We start from the raw sequence: 22946 nt of genomic DNA, 5'->3' as shown, positions 1-22946 counted from the left end.
AGAATAATGAAAGAGATCGGGAAACTATGTAGCATTTATTGCCACAGAAAGCATACAACATGGGACGAATACATTTTACAGTTTCAGGAAGTAATAAATGCAATACCTAAAGAGTCAATGATGCTCTCACCAGCTGTAATACTGACGAATAAAGACCCACCGAATAAACTTACTGAAATGATTACTTTTCCAAAGAAGTGTAGATTTTGTCATTGTGACATGGCATTAGCGAACATTAAACGAGCTGCAGATCGTCGGAAGAGACAGCAGAAGCAGGTAAGTAGATTACGCAAGTACGAGATTGGCGATAAGGTACTGGTCCGTACCCACTATCTGTCACATAAAGGGAAGAATCGATACAAAAAATTTGAACTTCTATATGCAGGACCATACAGAATTCGAAATATTCCGCACGCTAATGTAGTACACATTGAGACACTCAGAACAAAAAAATCGAGAGGAAACGATCATATGTCAAACATAAAGAAATTCTTAAAACAGAAAAACCTTCTTGCAGGGATACATATAGACAGAGTATAACAATGAGCTTTTTGACACATCCCAGCAAGCGCGAACACAGTGAGCTACTAACGGGTTATTTACGTGCACAACAGGTCACCTCGACTCGACCATAGATAAATACACTGAACATTAATAGCAGTCTTAGAAGCGTTCTCTCAGGACATTTATTTCACATTACGTAAGGTAAGTGAACCAATTAACGGGACTACTTTCAGTGTAAAAGTATAACACGTACAAATGATTTTCATACAGTAGTAGCAATTAGATGTATTCTTTAACCTGTGCATGCAGCATTGTTGTCATAGTTCACCAAAATAAACGTAGTTTTAATTATAATATAAATATCGAATACGGAGAAATATGGATAAATGCTTTAGAGGTCATGCCGAGAGCTGACGTGATTTTCCAGATGCAGAGAGATGTTGAAGTCATGCCGTGCGCTGATGATTATTAACAATGAATATTTTATTATAGGTTATGCAGAGAGATGACACGAGGTACAAAGGAGAGAGGAGAATGAAGATGTTAGATGCAAGGAATATAATTTAGTAATGGCTTATTTTGATAACAGGTGACACAGCGCAGCACAGCACTACGGATGGAGAAACCACATTAAATTGATTGCTATATGTACTTTGCTATTCGAAAAAATTTTTCTGCATTGAACATGATATCTTTTACATCAGATACATACATAGGAAAAACACATCACACCAAATGTCAGCATACCGATTCGCACTCTGCGTAAAATACAAATGTTTTCTCTTAAATAACAATTACGATGTATGCTACAGCACTCACACAAAATATATAGTCGACTGACAATATGACTCGTAACTGACAACCACATTACCGAACATACAAAAGTCACAGAAAATGACATAGATTGTCAAAATGTAATTTCATATTTCAAAAACTGTGAATCCACAATCTGTGAAATAATATAACAGTGCCTTTATGTAATTATTTATATGAGCACCAGATTATGATTTATTTAGAGGAAATGTATCTGCTAAAGTCACAGAAAGTGACATAGTTTGTATAAAGGTACTTGTGTATTTTATTTAAAAAGTTGATGCCTAAATGTACTACTAAATTCCACGTACAGGAATATTTGTTTGTTATTGACTGTCACGTAACGTCATATCTACTGTAGGCTGAATTCATTGCAGATGGAAAATGTTTTTTTTTATGTAATTGTTTAAAACTATAAACTTTTTCTAGAGTCACACAAGGTGACATATTTTTTCCTTTTAAACGTAAAATAGGAATACGTTAAAGATAATTTTTATGAGCACAGAGGAAAGAGATGATGTAAAATTTGGTAATAACGGTATCAACCATATCTGTGAACCTTTTGACAAAATGATTATATCTGTACTTTAATCCCTGTGCATCCCCATGGTTATGGAGCACAAACAAAGTGAATAGTGACCCACGTTACTTCAATCTACGATGTTTTCTATGATGTGTCGGCGTACCAAGATGCACACCACAGTCATTATGTACGTCAATAGGTGCTTGCATACCAAGATGCACACCATCACTACTAACGGAATATTGGAGTTGGAACTCGTAACTGATGCAGCTGCGGCAACTCAGGCAATTCGACGGTTAACTTAGTGTTTGGTTACACTAAAACTATGGATCAAAGAGACGACGGAATCACATGGCAAAACCTGGTGTTGTGCTATGTGAGGCACTGTTGCCAGTGCTTTGACCATGCTATCCAATGCCTTTTTTCCCTTCCTTGAATATGGTACTAATAGATGCCAATTTTACCAGAGAAACAAATTTATTCTAATTTTTTCCATCCATTACTATTAGAGATATAAATAACTTTTACTACCTGATGTACACCTCCAACTTACTGACTCATATTACTTGTATATTTTGATGTATACTCTTTTGAATATTCTCTTTGTTGGACTTAGAAAAACAAATTCTTATGACAGTATATGTATGTGCTTTGTTGAAAGAAATATTCCATCATTAATGTACTTATTACTACACATATTTCTATAATCAAATTTTCTCCTTACGTCAAGTCCAAGTGATTTAATGACGTAGGAAAATTTTAAGGAAACCCAGTGGAGGGTTATGCAACACGTGTATATTTCTATTGTCTACTGTCAAACCACAATTTATGAAGGATGCTTATATTTTATTAATAGGATTAAGTAGGAATAATTAATATATGTCATGTTGGAAAGAAATATGGTAGCAAGGAATGTCTGCACCAAAATATTGTTGGCAAGAGAGACCACACATTGATATAATTTTAAAAAGGGCGGGAGAGACCGCATATGGATACATTTTAAGAAAAGAGCGGGAAAGACCGCGCATTGACACATTTTGTAATGGTAGCAGGGATTGTCTGCACCAGAAAGCACTGTTGGCAGGAGAGACCGCACTTTAACTTGCGTAGGAAGTCGGTAGTAAGCGAGAAGTGAAGCGAGTCGGTAGCAGGTCTGAAGCGAGAGGTTGAGAGGAGCGGTGTGCCTGCCAGCCACCAGCTATGATTTACAAGAGATAATAAACGGATGTACAGAGACAACAGCTAACTGTTATCACAAGAGGAACTAACATTATTGAATTAATTTGTTGAGAAACTCAAGACTACTGAAGGTATGTTTGCGCTTTGCTAGTTGTAAGATTATTGTAAAAAGTAAGTCCCATCTGAACGTTTGTAAAATCATTTCATTCAGAATATAATTATTTTTTGCCAGCAATATTGCATTACTGATTATAATCCATCCCAAAAACCATCAACGTAAAACTTTGCAGAATTTTTTTGTTGTCAAGAAAAAGATTAACTATGAATTACGTAACTTCAGTCAAATTAACAAAAGAATAACGTCAGCTTTGCTATTAAAGAATAACGTCAGCTTTGGTAATAAATACAGCCACTTATTATGAAAGCCCACCAGCAGCTAATAGAGTATAGTAAAACACAGTAAGTATATTCATGTCGCAGTTTGATGTAGCAGTCAGATGGCGATCCAGTAACAGTAAAAAAGGTAAGGAACAGTTCTGGGTTATTGCAGGTAACGACTGAGGACCACGGCGACGACACATTCTATGTTTCGTTGAAATAATGAGAAAATAACTTTTAATGAGCAGCATTTAAATTTGTATGCGAAGATTGAGAAAGAGAATAAATTTCAAAGGGAAGATTTCGTTTGTTATTGTTAAGCAAGAGGTAGAAATCGAAAGGGAAGGTTTCATAGGTTATTGTAGAACGGAAGGTTGCGTAACACAAAAGAGATATAGAGGAGACGGGAAGGTTTCACGCGTAATCGAAATTTAGCGGATTTCTTTTAATACTTGTGTGAATAACTTCACACTTCTCTTTATTCAGGAACAATTGGTACTTTTCACACCATACACATATCTAAATCATTTTGCGATTCGTTTTGGTCATCTGATAACTATACAAGACACTAAATTACAGTATCATCTGCAAACAATCTAAGAGGGCTACTTAGATTGACTCCTATGTCGTGAATATAGATCAGGAACAATAGGGAGCCTATAACACGTCCTTGGGGAACGCCGGATATTACTTCTCATTTACTCGATGACTTTCCGTCTATAACTTCGAACTGCGACCTCTACAACAGCAAATCACGAGTGCAACCGCGCAACTGAGGCGATATTCCATAGACAGGCAGTTTGGTTAGAAGACACTTGTGAGGAACCGTGTCGAAAGCCTTCTGGAAATCTAAAAACATGGAATCAAAATGACATCCCCTGTCGATAGCACTCATTACTTCATGAGTATAAAGAGCTAGTTGTGTTTCACAAAAACAATATTTTCTGTATCCATGCTGATTATGCCGGCCACTGTGGTCGAGCGGTTCTAGGCGCCTCAGTCCGGGACCGCGCTGCTACTGCGGTCGCAGGTTCGAATCCTGCCTCGGGCATGGCTGTGTGAGATGTCCTTAGCTTAGTTAGGTTTAAGTAGTTCCAAGTCTAGAGGACTGACGACCTCAGATGTTAAGTTCCATACTGCTTAAAGCCATTTAGAGCCGTGCTGACTATGTGTCAGTAAATCCTTTTCTTCGAGGTAATTCATACTGTTCGAACACAGTACATGTTCCAAAACCCTACTGCTAATCGACATTAGTCTCTAGTATACAGAGATGTTGCAGTATTACAAAATTGCAGCGAAATGCAGGAATATCTGCAGCGGATAGGCACTTGGTGCAGGGAGTGGCAACTGACCCTTAACATAGACAAATGTAATGTATTGCGAATACATACAATGAAGGATCATTTATTGTATGATTATATGATAGCGGAACAAATACTGGTAGCAGTTACTTCTGTAAAATATCTGGGAGTATGCGTACGGAACGATTTGAAGTGGAATGATCATATAAAATTAATTGTTGGTAAGGCGGGTGCCAGGTTGAGATTCATTGGGAGAGTCCTTAGAAAATGTAGTCCATCAACAAAGGAGGTGGCTCACAAAACACTCGTTCGACCTATACTTGAGTACTGCTCATCAGTGTGGGATCCATACCAGGTCTGGTTGACAAAGGAGATAGAGAATATCCAAAGAAGAGCGGCGCGCTTCATCACAGGGTTATTTGGTAAGCGTTACGGAGATGTTTAGCAAACTCAAGTGGCAGACTCTGCAAGAGAGGCGCTCTGCATCGCGGTGTAGCTTGCTCGCCAGGTTTTGAGATGGTGCGTTTCTGGATGAGGTATCGAATATATTGTTTCCCCGTACTTCTACCTACCGAGGAGATCACGAATTTAAAATTAGAGAGATTCGAGCGCCCACGGAGGCTTACCGGCGGTCGTTCTTCCCGCGAACCATACGTGACTGGAGCAAGAAAGGGAGGTAATGACAGTGGCACGAAAAGTGCCTTCCGCCACATAACGTTTGCGGGATATAAATGTAAATGTAGATGTAGTGATACAGGTCTGTAATTCAGCGGGGGAGGAGGTGATGTCGCGCCTGGAACGTGATGCAGAGACCTACCTGGAGCGGGTCAACCTCTTCCAGCGGCTCCCGGTCGTCGTGACGTTTACTCCGCGGCCAACGCCAGCAGTCCATGGCTGCTCGCTCGCAAACCCCAAGCCAAGACGAGCAAACAGTAACAGCGACAACAAATGTCCACGCCAGCCACTCAGTCTACGGCTGACACAAACACCTGCTTCACTGACGCGCAACGTTCGAGGAAGTAACGGAGCAGTCAGAGATAACAATGATAAAGCGGCTGCGGCCACTCACGGTACAAGATGCAGAAGGCGCTATCGGCAGTTTCTTGGGGGAAAATCTTTCCTGCTGGGAAAGAGGAGTCCCCAGTGGTGGGGCTGACCTTTTGAAGCCATTTATACAGTGGTTGGAACAAGTGAGACAATACTGACCTTACGACTTATCTTAGAAGAAAGATTCAGGAAAGACAAACCTACATTTCTAGCATTTGTAGACTTAGAGAAAGCTTTTGACAATGTTGACTGGAATACCCTCTATCAAATTCTGAAGGTGGCAGGGCTAAAATACAGGGAGCGAAAGGCTATTTACGATTTGTACAGAAACCAGAAGGCAGTTATAAGAGTCGAGGGACATGACAGGGAAGCAGTGGTTGGGTAGGGAGTCAGATAGGGTTGTAGCCTCTCCCCGATGTTATTCGATCTGTATATTGAGCGAGCAGTAAAGGACACAAAAGAAAAGTTCGGAGTAGGTATTAAAATCCATGGAGAAGAAATAAAAACTTTGAGGTTCGCCGATGACATTGTAATTCTGTCAGAGACAGCAAAAGACTTGGAAGAGCAGTTGAACGGAATGGACGGTGTCTTGAAAGGAGGATATAAGATGAACATCAACAAAAGCAAAACGAGGATAATGGAATGTAGTCGAATTAAGTCGAGTGATGATGCGGGAATTAGATTAGGAAATGAGACACTTAAAGTAGTAAAGGAGTTTTCGTATTTGGGGAGAAAAATAACTGATTATGGTCGAAGTAGAGAGGATACAAAATGTAGACTGGCAATGGCCAGGAGAGCGTTTCTGAAGAACTGAAATTTGTTAACATCGAGTATAGATTTAAGTGTCAGGAAGTCGTTTCTGAAAGTATTTGTATGGAGTGTAGCCATGTATGGAAGTGAAACGTGGACGATAAATAGTTTGGACAAGAAGAGAACAGAAGCTTTCGAAATGTGGTGCTACAGAAGAATGCTGAAGATTGGACGGGTAGATCACATAACTAATGAGGAGGTATTGAATAGAATTGTGGAGAAGAGGAGTTTGTGGCACAACTTGACTAGAAGAAGGGATCGGTTGGTAGGATATGTTCTGAGGTATCAAGGGATCACAAATTTAGCATTGGAGGGCAGCGTGGAGGGTAAAAATCGTAGAGGGAGACCAAGAGATGAATACACTAAGCAGATTCAGAAGGATGTAGGTTGCAGTAAGTATTGGGAGATGAAGAAGCTTGCACAGGATAGAGTAGCATGGAGAGCTGCATCAAACCAGTCCCAGGACTGAAGACCACAACAACAACAACAAGTAGGGCTATATCTTAACACGACTCGAACTGTTCAGACGGTTTACGTCAGAGCTCGGGAAATCTCGGGTACTGTTCGGGCTATTAATCCGTCTGCAATCTAGTGGCTTTTGTTGGTGCTATCACAACGACCTGTCCTAATATTTTTAATGCTCTATAAAATTTAAATAGAACTGTAAGTATGAAACATGCGCTGAAATATCTTCTACGTTCCAGGTCACATGTAGCAAAGGTCACTACACTCAAGCTCATAAATTAAGGATAACTGCAGAATCTGGGCCACACAACGTGGCACTACACAAAACTGCTGCTAATAGCCTAGGCACATAGGGAACACACACGGCACAGTTCTGTAAGTCCACGGTAGTGGTGATAAGTTGAGAAAACCGTCCCAAAACACATGTGCTACAAAACTCCATGTACCCCAATGTCAGTATGGGATATGATCACCATGCACGCATACACAATCCGCACAACGGGTTGGCTTATTCTGGATCAGGTGGTGTAGCAGCTGCTGTGATATAGCCTCACATTCTTGCACCAGTGCCTGTCAAAGATCCTGAAGTGTCGTAGGGGTTTGGAGACGTGCAGCGATACTTCGACCGAGAGCATCCCAGACGTGCTCAATGGAGTTTAGGTTTGGAGAACAGGGAGGCACTCCATTGGTCTGATACCTTCTGTTTCAAGGTACTCTTCCACTATGGCAGCTCGGTGGAGCCGTGAGTTATCATCCATCAGGAGGAAGATGGAACCCACTGTACCCCTGAAAAAGTGGACATACTGGTGCAAAATGACGTCCCGATACACCTGACCTGTTACAGTTCCGCTGTCAAAGACATGTAGGTGTCTACGTGCACCAATCATAATCCAACCCACACCATCAAACCACGACCTCCATACAGGTCCCATTCAAGAACATTAAGTGCTGATATCTGGTTCCTGGTTCACGCCAGATGAAAACCCGGCGAGAATCACTGTTCAGACTATACCTGAACTCGTCCGTGAACATAACCTGCGATCGCTGTTCCAATGACCATGTACTGTGCTTTTGACACCAGGCTTTACGGGCTCTCCTGTGACCAGGGGTCAGTGGAATGCACCTTGCAGGTCTCCGGGCGAATAAACCGTGTCTGTTCAGTCGTCTGTCCGCAGCTCATGGTCGATCGGTAGCGTTCTCGCTTCCCACGCCCGGATTCCCGGGTTCGATTCCCAGCGGGGTCAGGGATTTTCTCTGCCTCGTGATGACTGGGTGTTGTGTGATGTCCTTAGGTTAGTTAGGTTTAAGTAGTTCTAAGTTCTAGGGGACTGATGACCATAGATGTTAAGTCCCATAGTACTCAGAGCCATTTTTTTTGTTTGTAGACTGTGTGTCTGGAGACAACTGTATTAGTGGCTGCCGTAGGGTCCCGAGCAAGGCTACCTGCAGTACTCCGTGGCCGTCTTCGGGTACTGATGGTGAGATGTCGGTCATCTTGTGGTGTTGTACACTGTGGACGTCCCGTACTGTAGCACCTGGACACGTTTCCTGTCTGCTGGAATCGTTGCCACAACCTTGAGATCACACTTTGTGGCACACGGAGGGCCCGTGGTACGACCTTCCATGTTTGACCAGCCTCCAGTCGCCCTAGTATTGCACCCCTCATAACATCATCAATATGTGTTCTTTGAGCCGTTTTCAACACACAGTCACCATTAGCACGTCTGAAAACGTCTGCACACGTACTCGCTGCACCGTACTCTGACGTGCACCAACACACCGTATGTGGAGAGGTCATCAGTCCCCTAGAACCGTAGCGGTCGCACGGATCCAGACTGAAGCGCCTAGAACCGCTCGGCCATTCCGGCCGGCCATCATTATCCTTCATTTTTGAGCATGAGTGTACATTCATGTTCAGAAAAAAAGAACACCTTGAGCGACTAGAAATACGATATTCATATTCACAGGACCTGTACATTAGTATGTTCTCTAGACATGAGTGCCATGTGAACCATGTGGGCACGCGGGTTCAAGGTCAATATCGATATTGCGGCGCAGCACCACCTACCGGTAAAATGTGCCTGCGGCTTCCGTTGTCGCTGTAAACCGAAAGTAATGAATCTGCGTGAATTGAGCAGACATGCAGGATGCCTCGCAGACATATGAGCGAACCGTAGCGTCAAACCAGTGAGTTTGAAAGAGGGCGCATTATTGCCATGAGACCATGTGATGTATCCATGCGGAAAACTTTTTAGCAGTGTCTGTGCAGAATGGTTCACGGAAGGACGCAGAACACAACGAGTTGTGAAACTTCCTGGCAGATTAAAACTGTGTGCCCGACCGAGACTCGAACTCTGGACCTTTGCCTTTCGCGGGCAAGTGCTCTACCATCTGAGCTACCCAAGCACGACTCACGCCCGGTCCTCACAGCTTTACTTCTGCCAGTATCTCGACTCCTACCTTCCAAACTTTACAGAAGCTCTCCTGCGAACCTTGCAGAACTAGCACTCCTGAAAGAAAGGATATAGCTGAGACATGGCTTAGCCACAACCTGAGGGATGTTTCCAGAATGAGATTTTCACTCTGCAGCGGAGTGTGCGCTGAAATGAAACTTCCTGCTTCGTGCTTCGGTAGCTCAGATGGTAGAGCACTTGCCCGCGAAAGGCAAAGGTCCCGAGTTCGAGTCTCGGTCGGGCACACAGTTTTAATCTGCCAGGAAGTTTCATTTCAGCGCACACTCCGCTGCAGAGTGAAAATCTCATTCTGGAAACATCCCTCAGGCTGTGGCTAAGCCATGTCTCCGCTATATCCTTTCTTTCAGGAGTGCTAGTTCTGCAAGGTTCGCAGGAGAGCTTCTGTAAAGTTTGGAAGGTAGGAGACGAGGTACTGGCAGAAGTAAAGCTGTGAGTACCGGGCGTGAGTCGTGCTTGGGTAGCTCAGATGGTAGAGCACTTGCCCGCGAAAGGCAAAGGTCCCGAGTTCGAGTCTCGGTCGGGCACACAGTTTTAATCTGCCAGGAAGTTTCATTTCAGCGCACACTCCGCTGCAGAGTGAAAATCTCATTCTGGAAACATCCCTCAGGCTGTGGCTAAGCCATGTCTCCGCTATATCCTTTCTTTCAGGAGTGCTAGTTCTGCAAGGTTCGCAGGAGAGCTTCTGTAAAGTTTGGAAGGTAGGAGACGAGGTACTGGCAGAAGTAAAGCTGTGAGTACCGGGCGTGAGTCGTGCTTGGGTAGCTCAGATGGTAGAGCACTTGCCCGCGAAAGGCAAAGGTCCCGAGTTCGAGTCTCGGTCGGGCACACAGTTTTAATCTGCCAGGAAGTTTCATTTCAGCGCACACTCCGCTGCAGAGTGAAAATCTCATTCTGGAAACATCCCTCAGGCTGTGGCTAAGCCATGTCTCCGCAATATCCTTTTTTTCAGGAGTGCTAGTTCTGCATGGTTCGCAGGAGAGCTTCTGTAAAGTTTGGAAGGTAGGAGACGAGGTACTGGCAGAAGTAAAGCTGTGAGTACCGGGCGTGAGTCGTGCTTGGGTAGCTCAGATGGTAGAGCACTTGCCCGCGAAAGGCAAAGGTCCCGAGTTCGAGTCTCGGTCGGGCACACAGTTTTAATCTGCCAGGAAGTTTCATTTCAGCGCACACTCCGCTGCAGAGTGAAAATCTCATTCTGGAAACAACGAGTTGTGTCAGTTCGCACCACCCCTGACCACCCCCCGAGCAGATCGACACCTTGAAAGACGTGCACTTCATTCAACATTCAGTGCTCGTATTTCATATTTCTAATCCAAGCATTCTGGTAATCGGTAAAGTAATAATTCAGGTAATATTAATAATTTATATGGGTTACCTGATTTATTTGACGATTTTTGCAGCTTATCTCACACTGATCTGAGAGAGGAGCTTGGCTCCAGGAATTTTCTTTATTTATCGGCGAGGGCAGCAGTCTTCCTAGCAGCCATGATGGCTTCCCGTTTCCCATCCCTTTTCCGATCGCCATGGTAGCACGTGGTGTCGATTGAAAGTTCTGTAGTGGTCAACGTTTCTCCTGTTCTCAGTTCTCCAACCTGCCTTACCAACCTTGTAAACGCTATTTCTGCTCAATTTTAACGTCGCGAGGTCGCCTCCCTGTGAAATTTCGGCCCTATGATTGGCCGATCAACTGCTGTTTGTGTACGTGAAATCGTGTTGGAAGCTTTCCTGCGAGAATTAGATTAGGAAATGAGACACTTAGTCCGCAGCTCGTGGTCGTGCGGTAGCGTTCTCGCTTCCCACGCCCGGGTTCCCGGGTTCGATTCCCGGCGGGGTCAGGGATTTTCTCTGCCTCGTGATGACTGGGTGTTGTGTGATGTCCTTAGATTAGTTAGGTTTAAGTAGTTCTAAGTTATAGTGGACTGATGACCATCGATGTTAAGTCCCATAGTGCTCAGAGCCATTTGAGACACTTAAAGTAGTAAAGGAGTTTTGCTATTTGGGGAGCAAAATAACTGATGATGGTCGAAGTAGAGAGGATATAAAATGTAGACTGGGAATGGCAAGGAAAGCGTTTCTGAAGAAGAGAAATTTGTTAACATTGAGTATAGATTTAAGAGTCAGGAGGTCGTTTCTGAAAGTATTTATATGGAGTGTAGCCATGTATGGAAGTGAAACGTGGACGATGAATAGTTTGGAAAAGAAGAGAATAGAGGCTTTTGAAATGTGGTGCTACAGAAGAATGCTGAAGATTGTATGGGTTCATCACATAACTAATGAGGAGGTATTGAATAGAATTGTGGAGAAGAGGAGTTTGTGGCACAACTTGACTAGAAGAAAGGACCGGTTGGTAGGACATGTTCTGAGGCATCAAGGGATCACCAAATTAGTATTGTAGGGCAGCGTGGAGGGTAAAAATCGTACAGGAAGACCAAGAGATGAGTACACTAAACAGATTCAGAAGGATGTAGGCTGCAGTACGTACTGGGAGATGAAGCAGCTTGCAGAGGATAGAGCAGCATGGAGAGCTGCATCAAACCAGTCTGAGGACTGAAGACCACAACAACAACAACGAGTATGGTGCGAGAATTGTGCTTCATTTAGCTGTAATTAGACGGACCAAAAGTAAAAAATATCATCACAATTAAAAATTAGGAAAGACCTGCTCAAATGGTTCAAATGGCTGTAAGCACTATGGGACTTAACATCTGAGGTCATCAACCCCTAGACTTGAACTACTTAAACCTAACTAACCTAAGGACATCACACACATCCATGACCGAGCCAGGATTCGAACCTGCGACCGTAGCAGCCGCGTGGTTCCAGACAGATGCGCCTAGAACAGCTCGTCCACTGCTCATTCTTGTTGCTTTAGTCCATGGGATCTATAATTACATGGTTTATGTATCACTCTTATCGTAGAGTGTTTTCGTGTAATAATCGAATAAATTTCTAACAAAGTATGCAGCAAATTTTATCAAGTAGCCTTTGTGACAGGTGGTATGTATATTACACATCTCATTAATCATATTTTATTGACAGTATCTTCCTTATAGGCAGCTAAATGAAATTCGTCAAGTGCTTCGGATGTGTCAGTTTTGACATCAGAAACTATCTGATACATAGCAGCTACTGAAATACGAAACACTGACATAAATGTCTCCAGTTGTTAATAACCAGACTGCAAATGCTGGGTTTTCTTCAGGTTATGTTGGTGATCGGTAATTAATGTCCTGCTTTTAAGTTCCCTTCTCAGTTGCATTGGAAAGTCAGCGAAAAACGTCAACCGACGATCGTGTCAAGTTCTCGAACAATGCTAACGAAAGCGAGCGCTGCAGTTCATCGTTAAAGTGAACTCCCTCCAATCTACGTCTACGATGCTCATTTCTCCCTGTATAGATAGGCGCCAACAAAATATTTTCGCATTCGGATCAGAAAATTGGAGATTGACATTTCGCTAAAGGGTCTCGCAGCAACGAATAAGCCCTTTGTTTTAATGATTGCCACCCCAACTCGCGTAGCAGAATGAGGTGACCAAACTCATCCGTTCCCTCCTAATTCAGTGTCGACCTTCCTTTCACCCTCCGTAGTGCTGTAACTCCACGTGCATGGACTCAGCAAGTCGTTCGTTGGAAGTCCCGTGCAGGAATACCGAGCCATGCTGGCACTTTAGCTGTCCGTAATTGGAGAAGCGTTCCCGGCGCAGGATTTAGTGCCCGAACTGATCTTTCGATTACGTTCCATAAATGTTCGATGGGAATCATGGCGACCGGTCTGGGTGACCAAATTATTCGCTGAAGTTGACCATAATGTACTTCAAACCAGTCATGAAGAATTTAGGCCCAGTGACATGACCTATTGCCGGAAGGCGTTCGATACAGTTCCGCACTGTCGCTCTGATAAACAAAGTAAGAGCCTACGGAATATCAGACCAGCTGTGTGGCTGGATTGAGGAGTTTTTAGCAAACAGAACACAGCATGTTGTTATCAATGGAGAGACGTCTACAGACGTTAAAGTAACCTCTGGCGTGCCACAGGGGAGTGTTATGGGACCATTGCTTTTCACAATATATATAAATGACCTAGTAGATAGTGTGGGAAGTTCCATGCGGCTTTTCGCGGATGATGCTGTAGTATACAGAGAAGTTGCAGCATTAGAAAATTGTAGCGAAATGCAGGAAGATCTGCAGCCGATAGGCACTTGGTGCAGGGAGTGGCAACTGTCCCTTAACATAGACAAATGTAATGTATTGCGAATACATAGAAAGAAGGATCCTTTATTGTATGATTATATGATAGCGGAACAAACACTGGTAGCAGTTACTTCTGTAAAATATCTGGGAGTATGCGTGCGGAACGATTTGAAGTGGAATGATCATATAAAATTAATTGTTCGTAAGGCGGGTACCAGGTTGAGACTCATTGGGAGAGTGCTTAGAAAATGTAGTCCATCAACAAAGGAGGTGGCTTACAAAACACTTGTTCGACGTATACTTGAGTATTGCTCATCAGTGTTTGATCCGTACCAGATCGGTTTGACGGAGGAGATAGAGAAGATCCAAAGAAGAGCGGCGCGTTTCGTCACAGGGTTATTTGGTAACCGTGATAGTGTTACGGAGATGTTTAATAAACTCAAGTGGCAGACTCTGCAAGAGAGGCGCTCTGCATCGCGGTGTAAATTGCTCGCCAGGTTTCGAGAGGGTGCGTTTCTGGATGAGGTATCGAATATATTGCTTCCCCCTACTTATACCTCCCGAGGAGATCACGAATGTATAATTAGAGAGATTAGAGCGCGCACAGAGGCTTTCAGACAGTCGTTCTTCCCGCGAACCATACGCGACTGGAGCAGGAAAGGGAGTTAATGACAGTGGCACGTAAAGTGCCCTCCGCCACACACCGTTGGGTGGCTTGCGGAGTATAAATGTAGATGTAGATGTAGATCCATAAAAGCTGCATCGTTGTTGGCCGGCCATTGTGGCCGAGCGGTTCTAGGCGCTTCAGTCCGGAACCACGCGGCTGCTACGGGTTCGAATCCTGCCTCGGGCATGGATGTGTATGGTGCCCTTAGGTTAGTTAGGTTTAAGAACTCTAGGGAACTGATGACCTCAGATGTTAAGTCCCATAGTGCTTAGAGCCATTTTTTGCATTGTTGTTTGGAACAGGAAGTCCATGAATGGCTGCAAATGGAGTCCAAGTAGCCGAACATAGTAATCCTTTCCAATCAATGTTTATTTATTTATTTACTTATGCATTTATTTTACCTGGCAAGATTAGGGCCTTCAGGCCCTCTCTTACACCTAACCAGGCATACTCACATTGAACGAATTTCAGTTTGTACAGAACATTATGGACATACCACGTGTTATACAGTATTTGTTAAAGAAAAATAGAGATTATAACAGTAGTACAAGGATAATTATAACAATCAAAAACTAATTATAACAATCAAGAATAATAATAATAATAATAATAGTAGTAGTAGTAGTAGTGGTAGTAATGGCTATGTGTATGAAAGTAAACATATTTTTCTTTTATGAATGTCAGTCCTATTGCTAGTTGGAATTTTCTTGTTATGTTCTTGCAGCTTGTGAGTTATTCACATCAAGCAGAGATTTGTGATCCCTTGATGCCTCAGAACATAGAAAGAGGTAGCTATGTTAGAGGAAGAGAAATAGAATGGTAAAATTCGAAGCTATGATGGAGAGGAGAAAGGAAGAGATGAGAGGGACACAACAATGGTGGCTATACCGTCCCTAATATGTAAGTCTTGAGTTCCCTCTTGAATGTTGAGTGGTTCTGGATAAGACGCAGATCACAGGGGAGCGCGTTCCATAGTCGTATGGCTGAGATGGAGACTGACACGGAGAAAGATTTTGTGTTATGTAAAGGTACAGCCAAGATGCTAGACGTATCCGATCTGGTATTGCGGTTGTGGAATGATGATAGGTGTATAATGTGAGAAGATAGGTATTGGGGGCATCAGCGACTAAGAAATCGATGAAGTACATCTACATCTACATCCATACTCTGCAAGCCACCTGACGGTGTGTGGCGGAGGGTACCTTGAGTACCTCTATCGGTTCTCCCTTCTATTCCAGTCTGGTATTGTTCGTGGAAAGAAGGATTGTCGGTATGCCTCTGTGTGGGCTCTAATCTCTCTGATTTTATCCTCATGGTCTCTTCGCGAGATATACGTAGGAGGGAGCAATATACTGCTTGAGTCTTCGGTGAAGGTATGTTCTCGAAACTTTGACAAAAGCCCGTACCGAGCTACTGAGCGTCTCTCCTGCAGAGTCTTCCACTGGAGTTTATCTATCATCTCCGTAACGCTTTCGCAATTACTAAATGATCCTGTAACGAAGCGCGCTGCTCTCCGTTGGATCTCCTCTATCTCTTCTATCAACCCTATCTGGTACGGATCCCACACTGCTGAGCAGTATTCAAGCAGTGGGCGAACAAGCGTACTGTAACCTACTTCCTTTGTTTTCGGATTGCATTTCCTTAGGATTCTTCCAATGAATCTCAGTCTGGCATCTGCTTTACCGACGATCAACATTATATGATCATTCCATTTTAAATCACTCCTAATGCGTACTCCCAGATAATTTATGGTATTAACTGCTTCCAGTTGCTGACCTGCTATTTTGTAGCTAAATGATAAAGGATCTATCTTTCTGTGTATTCGCAGCACATTACACTTGTCTACATTGAGATTCAATTGCCATTCCCTGCACCATGCGTCAATTCGCTGCAGATCCTCCTGCATTTCAGTACAATTTTCCATTGTTACAACCTCTCGATACACCACAGCATCATCCGCAAAAAGCCTCAGTGAACTTCCGATGTCATCCACAAGGTCATTTATGTACGAGGCCTGTTCAGAAAGTAAGCTCCGATTGATTGCCAAATTGAAACCACAGTGAACATCAGAAATGTTTTACTTGTAACAATTAGCTACACCTTTCAGCTACTTCTCTACGTAGTCGCCGTTCTGACTTAGACTTTTGTCATAGCGTTGTACCAACTTTTCAATAGCCTCATCATAGAAGGCAGCCGCCAGTGCTTTCCGCCAATTCTCCACGCTGGCCTACACCTCGTTGTCTGTGTCAAAATGTTGTCTTCAAAGACAGCGGTTCATGTGACCAGAGATGAAACTCAGGGGGAGACAATTGCGGACTGTATTGTGGGTAATCTAACATTTCCATTTGAAAACGATGCAGGAGCATCTTCATTGCCCCTGCAGAGTGCGGCTGAGAATTGTCTTGAAGAAGAAACAGCACGACAGTTATGTAATGTTAGCTGCATAGCTTCAGGCGAAATTTCTCACCAGGCCCTCGTACTTGGCGGCAGACACTATTTTCTAGACATCTTTACGCACTCACTGCGAGCTCAGAAATGAGAAGAGCGACGTGATGCTAACTGGGGTTATACTAGAGACACTACCCAACACATCTGTGCAAAGCTTTATCGGATTTTCATAGTCGTTTCCATTTCGCGACCGATCGGAGCTTACTTTCTGAACGCCCCTCGTATATTGTGAATAGCAACGGTCCTATGACACTCCCCTGCGGCACACCTGAAATCACTCTTACTTCGGAAGACTTCTCTCCATTGAGAATGACATGCTGCGTCCTGTTATCTAGGAACTTCTCAATCCAATCACACAATTGGTCTGATAGTCCATATGCTCTTACTTTGTTCATTAAACGACTGTGGGGAACTGTATCAAGCACATCGTGTGGAGATCGCGTACCTTATGTGGGCGTATCCAACCTAGCTGGGAGTATGAAGGGCTGATATGATCATACAACCGTATATTGCACGCGTATCTAACGCAAGCATTCACCACTAGCTCGAGGCATCTCGAATTTTCACTATTTGTGCCGTGTTGAACTACATCACAGTAGTAAAGATTAGGCAAGACTAGTGTTTGGACTAATTTTTGTTTAACATGGGTTGGAAATATTTTTCTAAATTTTTGGATTGCACGTAGGGAGGAGAGTGATTTCCGGCATGATGTGACTGTTTGTTCTTCCCAGTTCAGGTCTTCTTGCAAGATTATTCCAAGGTCTTTTACTGTTTTTTGGTATGGAGCGATCACATAGGTAATGTTGTGTGTAGAGCAAACCAAAGACTGCGATTCATTGGCAGAACGCTTAGAAGGTGCAACAGGTCTACTAAAGACTCTGCTCACACCACGCTTGTCCGTCCTATTCTGGAGTATTGCTGTGTGGTGTGGGACCCGCATCAGGTGGGACTGACGGATGACATCGAAAAAGTACAAAGAAGGGCAGCTCGTTTTGTATTATCACGAACTAGGGGAGATAGTGAGACAGACATGATACGTCAATTGGAGTGGCAATCATTAAAACAAAGGCGTTTTTTGTTGCGACGGGATCTTCTCGCGAAATTTCAATCACCAGTTTTCTCCTCCGATTGCGAAAACATTCTGTTGGGACCCACCTACATAGGGAGATATGATCATTACGATAAAATAAGAGAAATCAGGGCTCGAACAGAAAAATGTAAGTGCTCGTTTTTTCCGCACGCCGTTCGAGAGTGTAACGGTAGAGAGACAGCTTGAAGGTGGTTCATTGAACCCTCTGCCACACACTTTATTGTGAAAAGCAGAGTAATCTCGTAGATGTAGATGTAGTACTCCAGAGTGAGAGAACCAAGCGACTTTCAACAATCCACACATAACTTTAAACCGTTACGAAACTTTTAGTTTCTGACACGTCTCACGAAATGATTTTCGGTGTCCACGCAGTAAAACTTCAACATCAGACATGACGTTTTCATTTATTTATCCTTTTGTATTAACTACATTCGGAACACACTTTTCAAAAAATGTCTACGTATATTTAGATGGCGAGACAGACAAGGTTTTGCATAAAATGCAGCGAAAAGCCGGCCGCTGGTGACCGAGCGGTTCTCGCGCTACAGTCTGGACCCGCGCGACCGCTACGGTCGCAGGTTCGAATCCTGCCTCGGGCATGGATCTATGTGTTGTCCTTAGGTTAGTTAGGTTTAAGTAGTTCTAATTTCTAGGGGACTTATGACCTCAGCAGTTGAGTCCCATAGTGCTCAGAGCCATTTGAACCATTTTTTTGCAGCGAAAACACCCACACTACATTCACTCAATGTTTCGTAATAATAGTATTTAGCGGCTTCCAACACACTTTAAGCATAATTTCAAACTTTTTCTCAACTTCTTCTTGCTTCGATGCTTCAAGTCAAATAGTTAACATGCTAACACATTTGTAAGGTAACCATACGTTACCTGTTAAACATACATCTGTAAGCAGCTTATCCTGTGAAACCTTCTATACTGTAACGTTTTTGCCATTATTATGGATTACTTCCAGCGCCAACGAAGAAAGAAAATCTGCGGACGGAATTAATGTGTAAAGGTTAGCTGATCAGGGAAGTAAATACAAGGTACCAGGAATACACAATAAAAAATAGCAAGAGAAACTGATGAGGAATTCAGGCAGCAGTTTGTTGATAATCGGACACAGATAGTGGTTACCAGACCGACAAAAGTAGTACCGCTGAGATATGGCGAAGCTATGCTGATAAAACCCTTAATCTGCTTCTGAAGTAAATGCTGATATGTTTCAGACACAGATACTGTGTTATTTTTTGCTTATATATATGAATGCAATAGAGGAAATGTACACTACTGGCCATTAAAATTGCTGCAACAAGAAGAAATGCAGATGATAAACGGGTATTCATTGGACAAATATATTATACTAGAACTGACATGTGATTACATTTCCACGCAATTCGGGTGTATAGATCCTGAGAAATCAGTACCCAGAACAACCACCATTGCCCGTAATAACGAGAGGAAATTTACTCTACTGGCCATTAAAATTGCTACAACAAGAAGAAATGCAGATGATAAGCGGGTATTCATTGGACAAATATACTAGAACTGCCATGTGATTACATTTCCACGCAATTTGGGTGCATAGATCCTGAGAAATCAGTACCCAGAACAACCACCATTGGCCGTAATAACGGCCTGGATACGCCAGGGCATTGAGTCAAACAGAACTTGGATGGCGTGTACAGGTACTCAACACGATACCACAGTTCATCAAGAGTTGTGACTGGCGTATTGTGACGAGCCAGTTGTTCGGCCACCATTGACCAGACATTTTCAATTGGTGAGAGATCTGGAAAATGTGCTGGCCAGGGCAGCAGTCGAACGTTTTCTGTTTCCAGACAGGCCCGTACAGGACCTGCAACATGCGGTCGTGCATTATCCTGCTGAAATGTAGGGTTTCGCAGGGATCGAATGAAGGGTAGAGCCACGGGTCGTAACACGTCTGAACTGTAACGTCCACTGTTCAAGGTGCCGTCAATGCGAACAAGAGGTGACCGAGACGTGTAACTAATGGCAACCCATACCGTCACGCCGGGTGATACGCCATGACAAATACACGCTTCCAATGTGCGTTCACGGCGATGTCGCCAAACAGGGATGCGACCATTATGATGCTGTAAACAGAACCTGGATTCATCCGAAAAAATGATGTTTTGCCATTCGTGCACCCAGGTTCGTCGTTGAGTACACCATCGCAAGCGCTCCTGTCTGTGGTGCAGCGTCAAGGGTAAACGCAGCAGTGGTCTCCGAGCTGATAGTCCATGCTGCTGCAAACGTCGTCGAACTGTTCGTGCTGATGGTTGTTGTCTTGCAGACGTCCCCATCTGTTGACTCAGGGATCGAGACGTGGCTGTACGATCCTTTACAGCCGTGCGGATAAGATGCCTGTCATCTCGACTGCTAGTGATACGAGGCAGTTGCGATCCAGCACCGCGTTCTGTTTTACCCTCCTGAACCCACCCATTCGCCGGCCGGGGTGGCCGTGCGGTTCTAGGCGCTACAGTCTGGAGCCGAGCGACTGCTACGGTCGCAGGTTCGAATCCTGCCTCGGGCATGGACGTGTGTCTTGTCCTTAGGTTAGTTAGGTTCAATTAGTTCTAAGTTCTAGGTGACTGATAACCTCAGATGTGAAGTCGCATAGTGCCTGGAGCCATTTGAACCAGCCTATCGATTCCGTATTCTGCTAACAGTCATTGGATCTCGACCAACGCGAGCAGTTATGTCGCGATACGATAAACCGCAATCGCGATAGGCTACAATCCGACCTTTATCAACGTCGGAAACGTGTTGGTACGCATTTCTCCTCCTTACACGAGGCATTAGAACAATGTTTCACCAGGCAACCCCGGTCAACTGCTGCTTGTGTATGAGAAATCGGTTGGAAACTTTCCTCGTGTCAGCACGTTGTAGGTGTCGCCACCGGCGCCAACCTTGTGTGAATGCTCTGGAAAGCTAAACATTTGCATATGACAGCATCTTCTTCCTGGCGGTTAAATTTCGCGTCTGTAGCACGTCATCTTCGTGGTGTAGCAATTTTAATGGCCAGTAGGGTATGAATGCATGGTGTCTGTTCCTTCAAAGTAACAGAAACCACGCATTCATGTAGCTGGTAAGGCTGGCATAATGAACAGGGACTGCGGATAGCTGCTGCTCGGTGGTAGCATGCATTGCCCGTGTTAGTTCCGAGACAGTCCGCAGGAATAATAACGCTCCATCCCGGATGGCGTAATGTTTAGCACACCTGCCTAGTAAGCAGGAGGTCCCGGGTTCGAATCTCAGTCCGGCAACATTTTCGCTCGACTTCGCTGATTCTGCTTAATGTCCCGCTGCAGCTGACAGAAGTGATCTCCCTTCCATTTACATAAAATGCTGGAGTAGCCAAACTAATCTTTGGATACACAACATCGTTGTTACAGGTAGTGTGCAAAAGCCAGTTCATAGATGTTGGCCACTGACGGATCCGTCCCCAAGTTGATGTTAGGGACACAGCATCACTGTTACAGGTTGTGCGCGAAAACCAGTTCATAGATGTTGGCCACTGATGGATCCATGTCCTAGTTGATGTCAGAGATACAGCATCGCTGTTACAGGTAGTGTGCGAAAGCCAGCTCATAGATGTTGGCCACTGATGGATCCTTCTCCAAATTGATGTCAGAGACACAGCATTTCTGTTACACGTACTGAGGGAAAATCAGTTCATAGATGTTGGCCACTGATGGGTCCAAGTCGATGTCAGAGACACAGCATCACTGTTACAGGTAGTGTGCGAAAGCCAGTTCATAGATGTTGGCCACTGATGGATCCATCTCCAAGCTGACGTCAGGGACACAGCATCACTGTTACAGGTAGTGTGGAAAAGCCAGTTCATAGATGTTGGCCACTGACGGATCCATCCCCAAGTTGATGTCAGGGACACAGCATTACTGTTACAGGTAGTGCGCGAAAACCAGTTCATAGATGTTGGCCACTGATGGATCCATCTCCTAGTTGATGTCAGAGACACAGCATCACTGTTACAGGTAGTGTGCGAAAGCCAGCTCATAGATGTTGGTCACTGATGGATCCTTCTCCAAGTTGATGTCAGAGGAACAGCATCTCTGTTACAGGTACTGAGGGAAAATCAGTTCATAGATGTTGGCCACTGGTGGGTCCAAGTCGATGTCAGAGACACAGCATCACTGTTACAGGTAGTGTGCGAAAACTAGTTCATAGATGTTGGCCACTGATGGATCCATCTCCAAGCTGATGTCAGGGACACAGCATCACTGTTACAGGTAGTGTGCAAAAGCCAGTTCATAGATGTTGGCCACTGATGGATCCATCCCAAAGTTGATGTCAGGGACACAGCATCACTGTTACAGGTAGTGTCCAAAGACCAGTTTATAGATGTTGGCCACTGATGGATCCATCTCCAAGCTGATGTCAGAGACACAGCATCACTGTTACAGGTAGTGTGCGAAAGCCAGCTCATAGATGTTGGCCACTGATGGATCCATCCCCAAGTTGATGTCAGGGACACAGCATCACTGTTACAGGTAGTGTGCAAAAGCCAGTTCATAGATGTTGGCCACTGATGGATCCATCCCAAAGTTGATGTCAGGGACACAGCATCACTGTTACAGGTAGTGTCCAAAGACCAGTTTATAGATGTTGGCCACTGATGAATCGTGTATACAATTGGACCTAACCTCATAAGGTTGGGATTGTTTGGGGAGCAGACCAGACAGCGAGGTGTCACCCGTCTCATCGGATTAGAGAAGGTCTGGGGAAGGAAGTCGACCGTGCCCTTTCAAAGGAACCATCCTGGCATTTGCCTGGAGCGATTTAGGGAAATCACGGAAAACCCAAATTAGGATGGCTGGACGCGAGATTGAACCGTCGTCCTCCCGAATGCGAGTCCAGTGCGCTAGGCACTGCGCCACCTCGCTCGGTCATCAGTTAAGGCCTGAAGACGGTGCACTGAAGCCCCAAAACTGGTACCCATGTAGGGTGTATCAAAAAACAATCATCCGATAAAAAAAATTAACTATTATTTTATTTGACATATGTCCGTGCACAAT

General features: G+C 44.1%; 1 protein-coding gene across 1 annotated transcript in view; it reads right to left on the bottom strand.

The window, feature by feature from the left end:
- LOC124552280 (tyrosine-protein kinase Fer-like) overlaps window positions 1-5590 on the bottom strand; it is a 118869-nt gene extending 113279 nt beyond the window's left edge. The window contains exon 1 of the mRNA XM_047126558.1: window positions 5516-5590. Within this exon, the coding sequence (XP_046982514.1) occupies window positions 5516-5590 (75 nt within the window). The remainder of the gene's footprint in view (window positions 1-5515) is intronic.
- Window positions 5591-22946: the final 17356 nt, after the last annotated feature.

The sequence above is a fragment of the Schistocerca americana genome, chromosome 10, assembly GCF_021461395.2.
Source record: "Schistocerca americana isolate TAMUIC-IGC-003095 chromosome 10, iqSchAmer2.1, whole genome shotgun sequence".
In the NCBI taxonomy this organism is placed as follows: Eukaryota; Metazoa; Arthropoda; class Insecta; order Orthoptera; family Acrididae; genus Schistocerca; species Schistocerca americana.
Note: the sequence above shows the minus strand (reverse complement) of the source record. Positions and strands in the feature narration are given on the sequence as shown.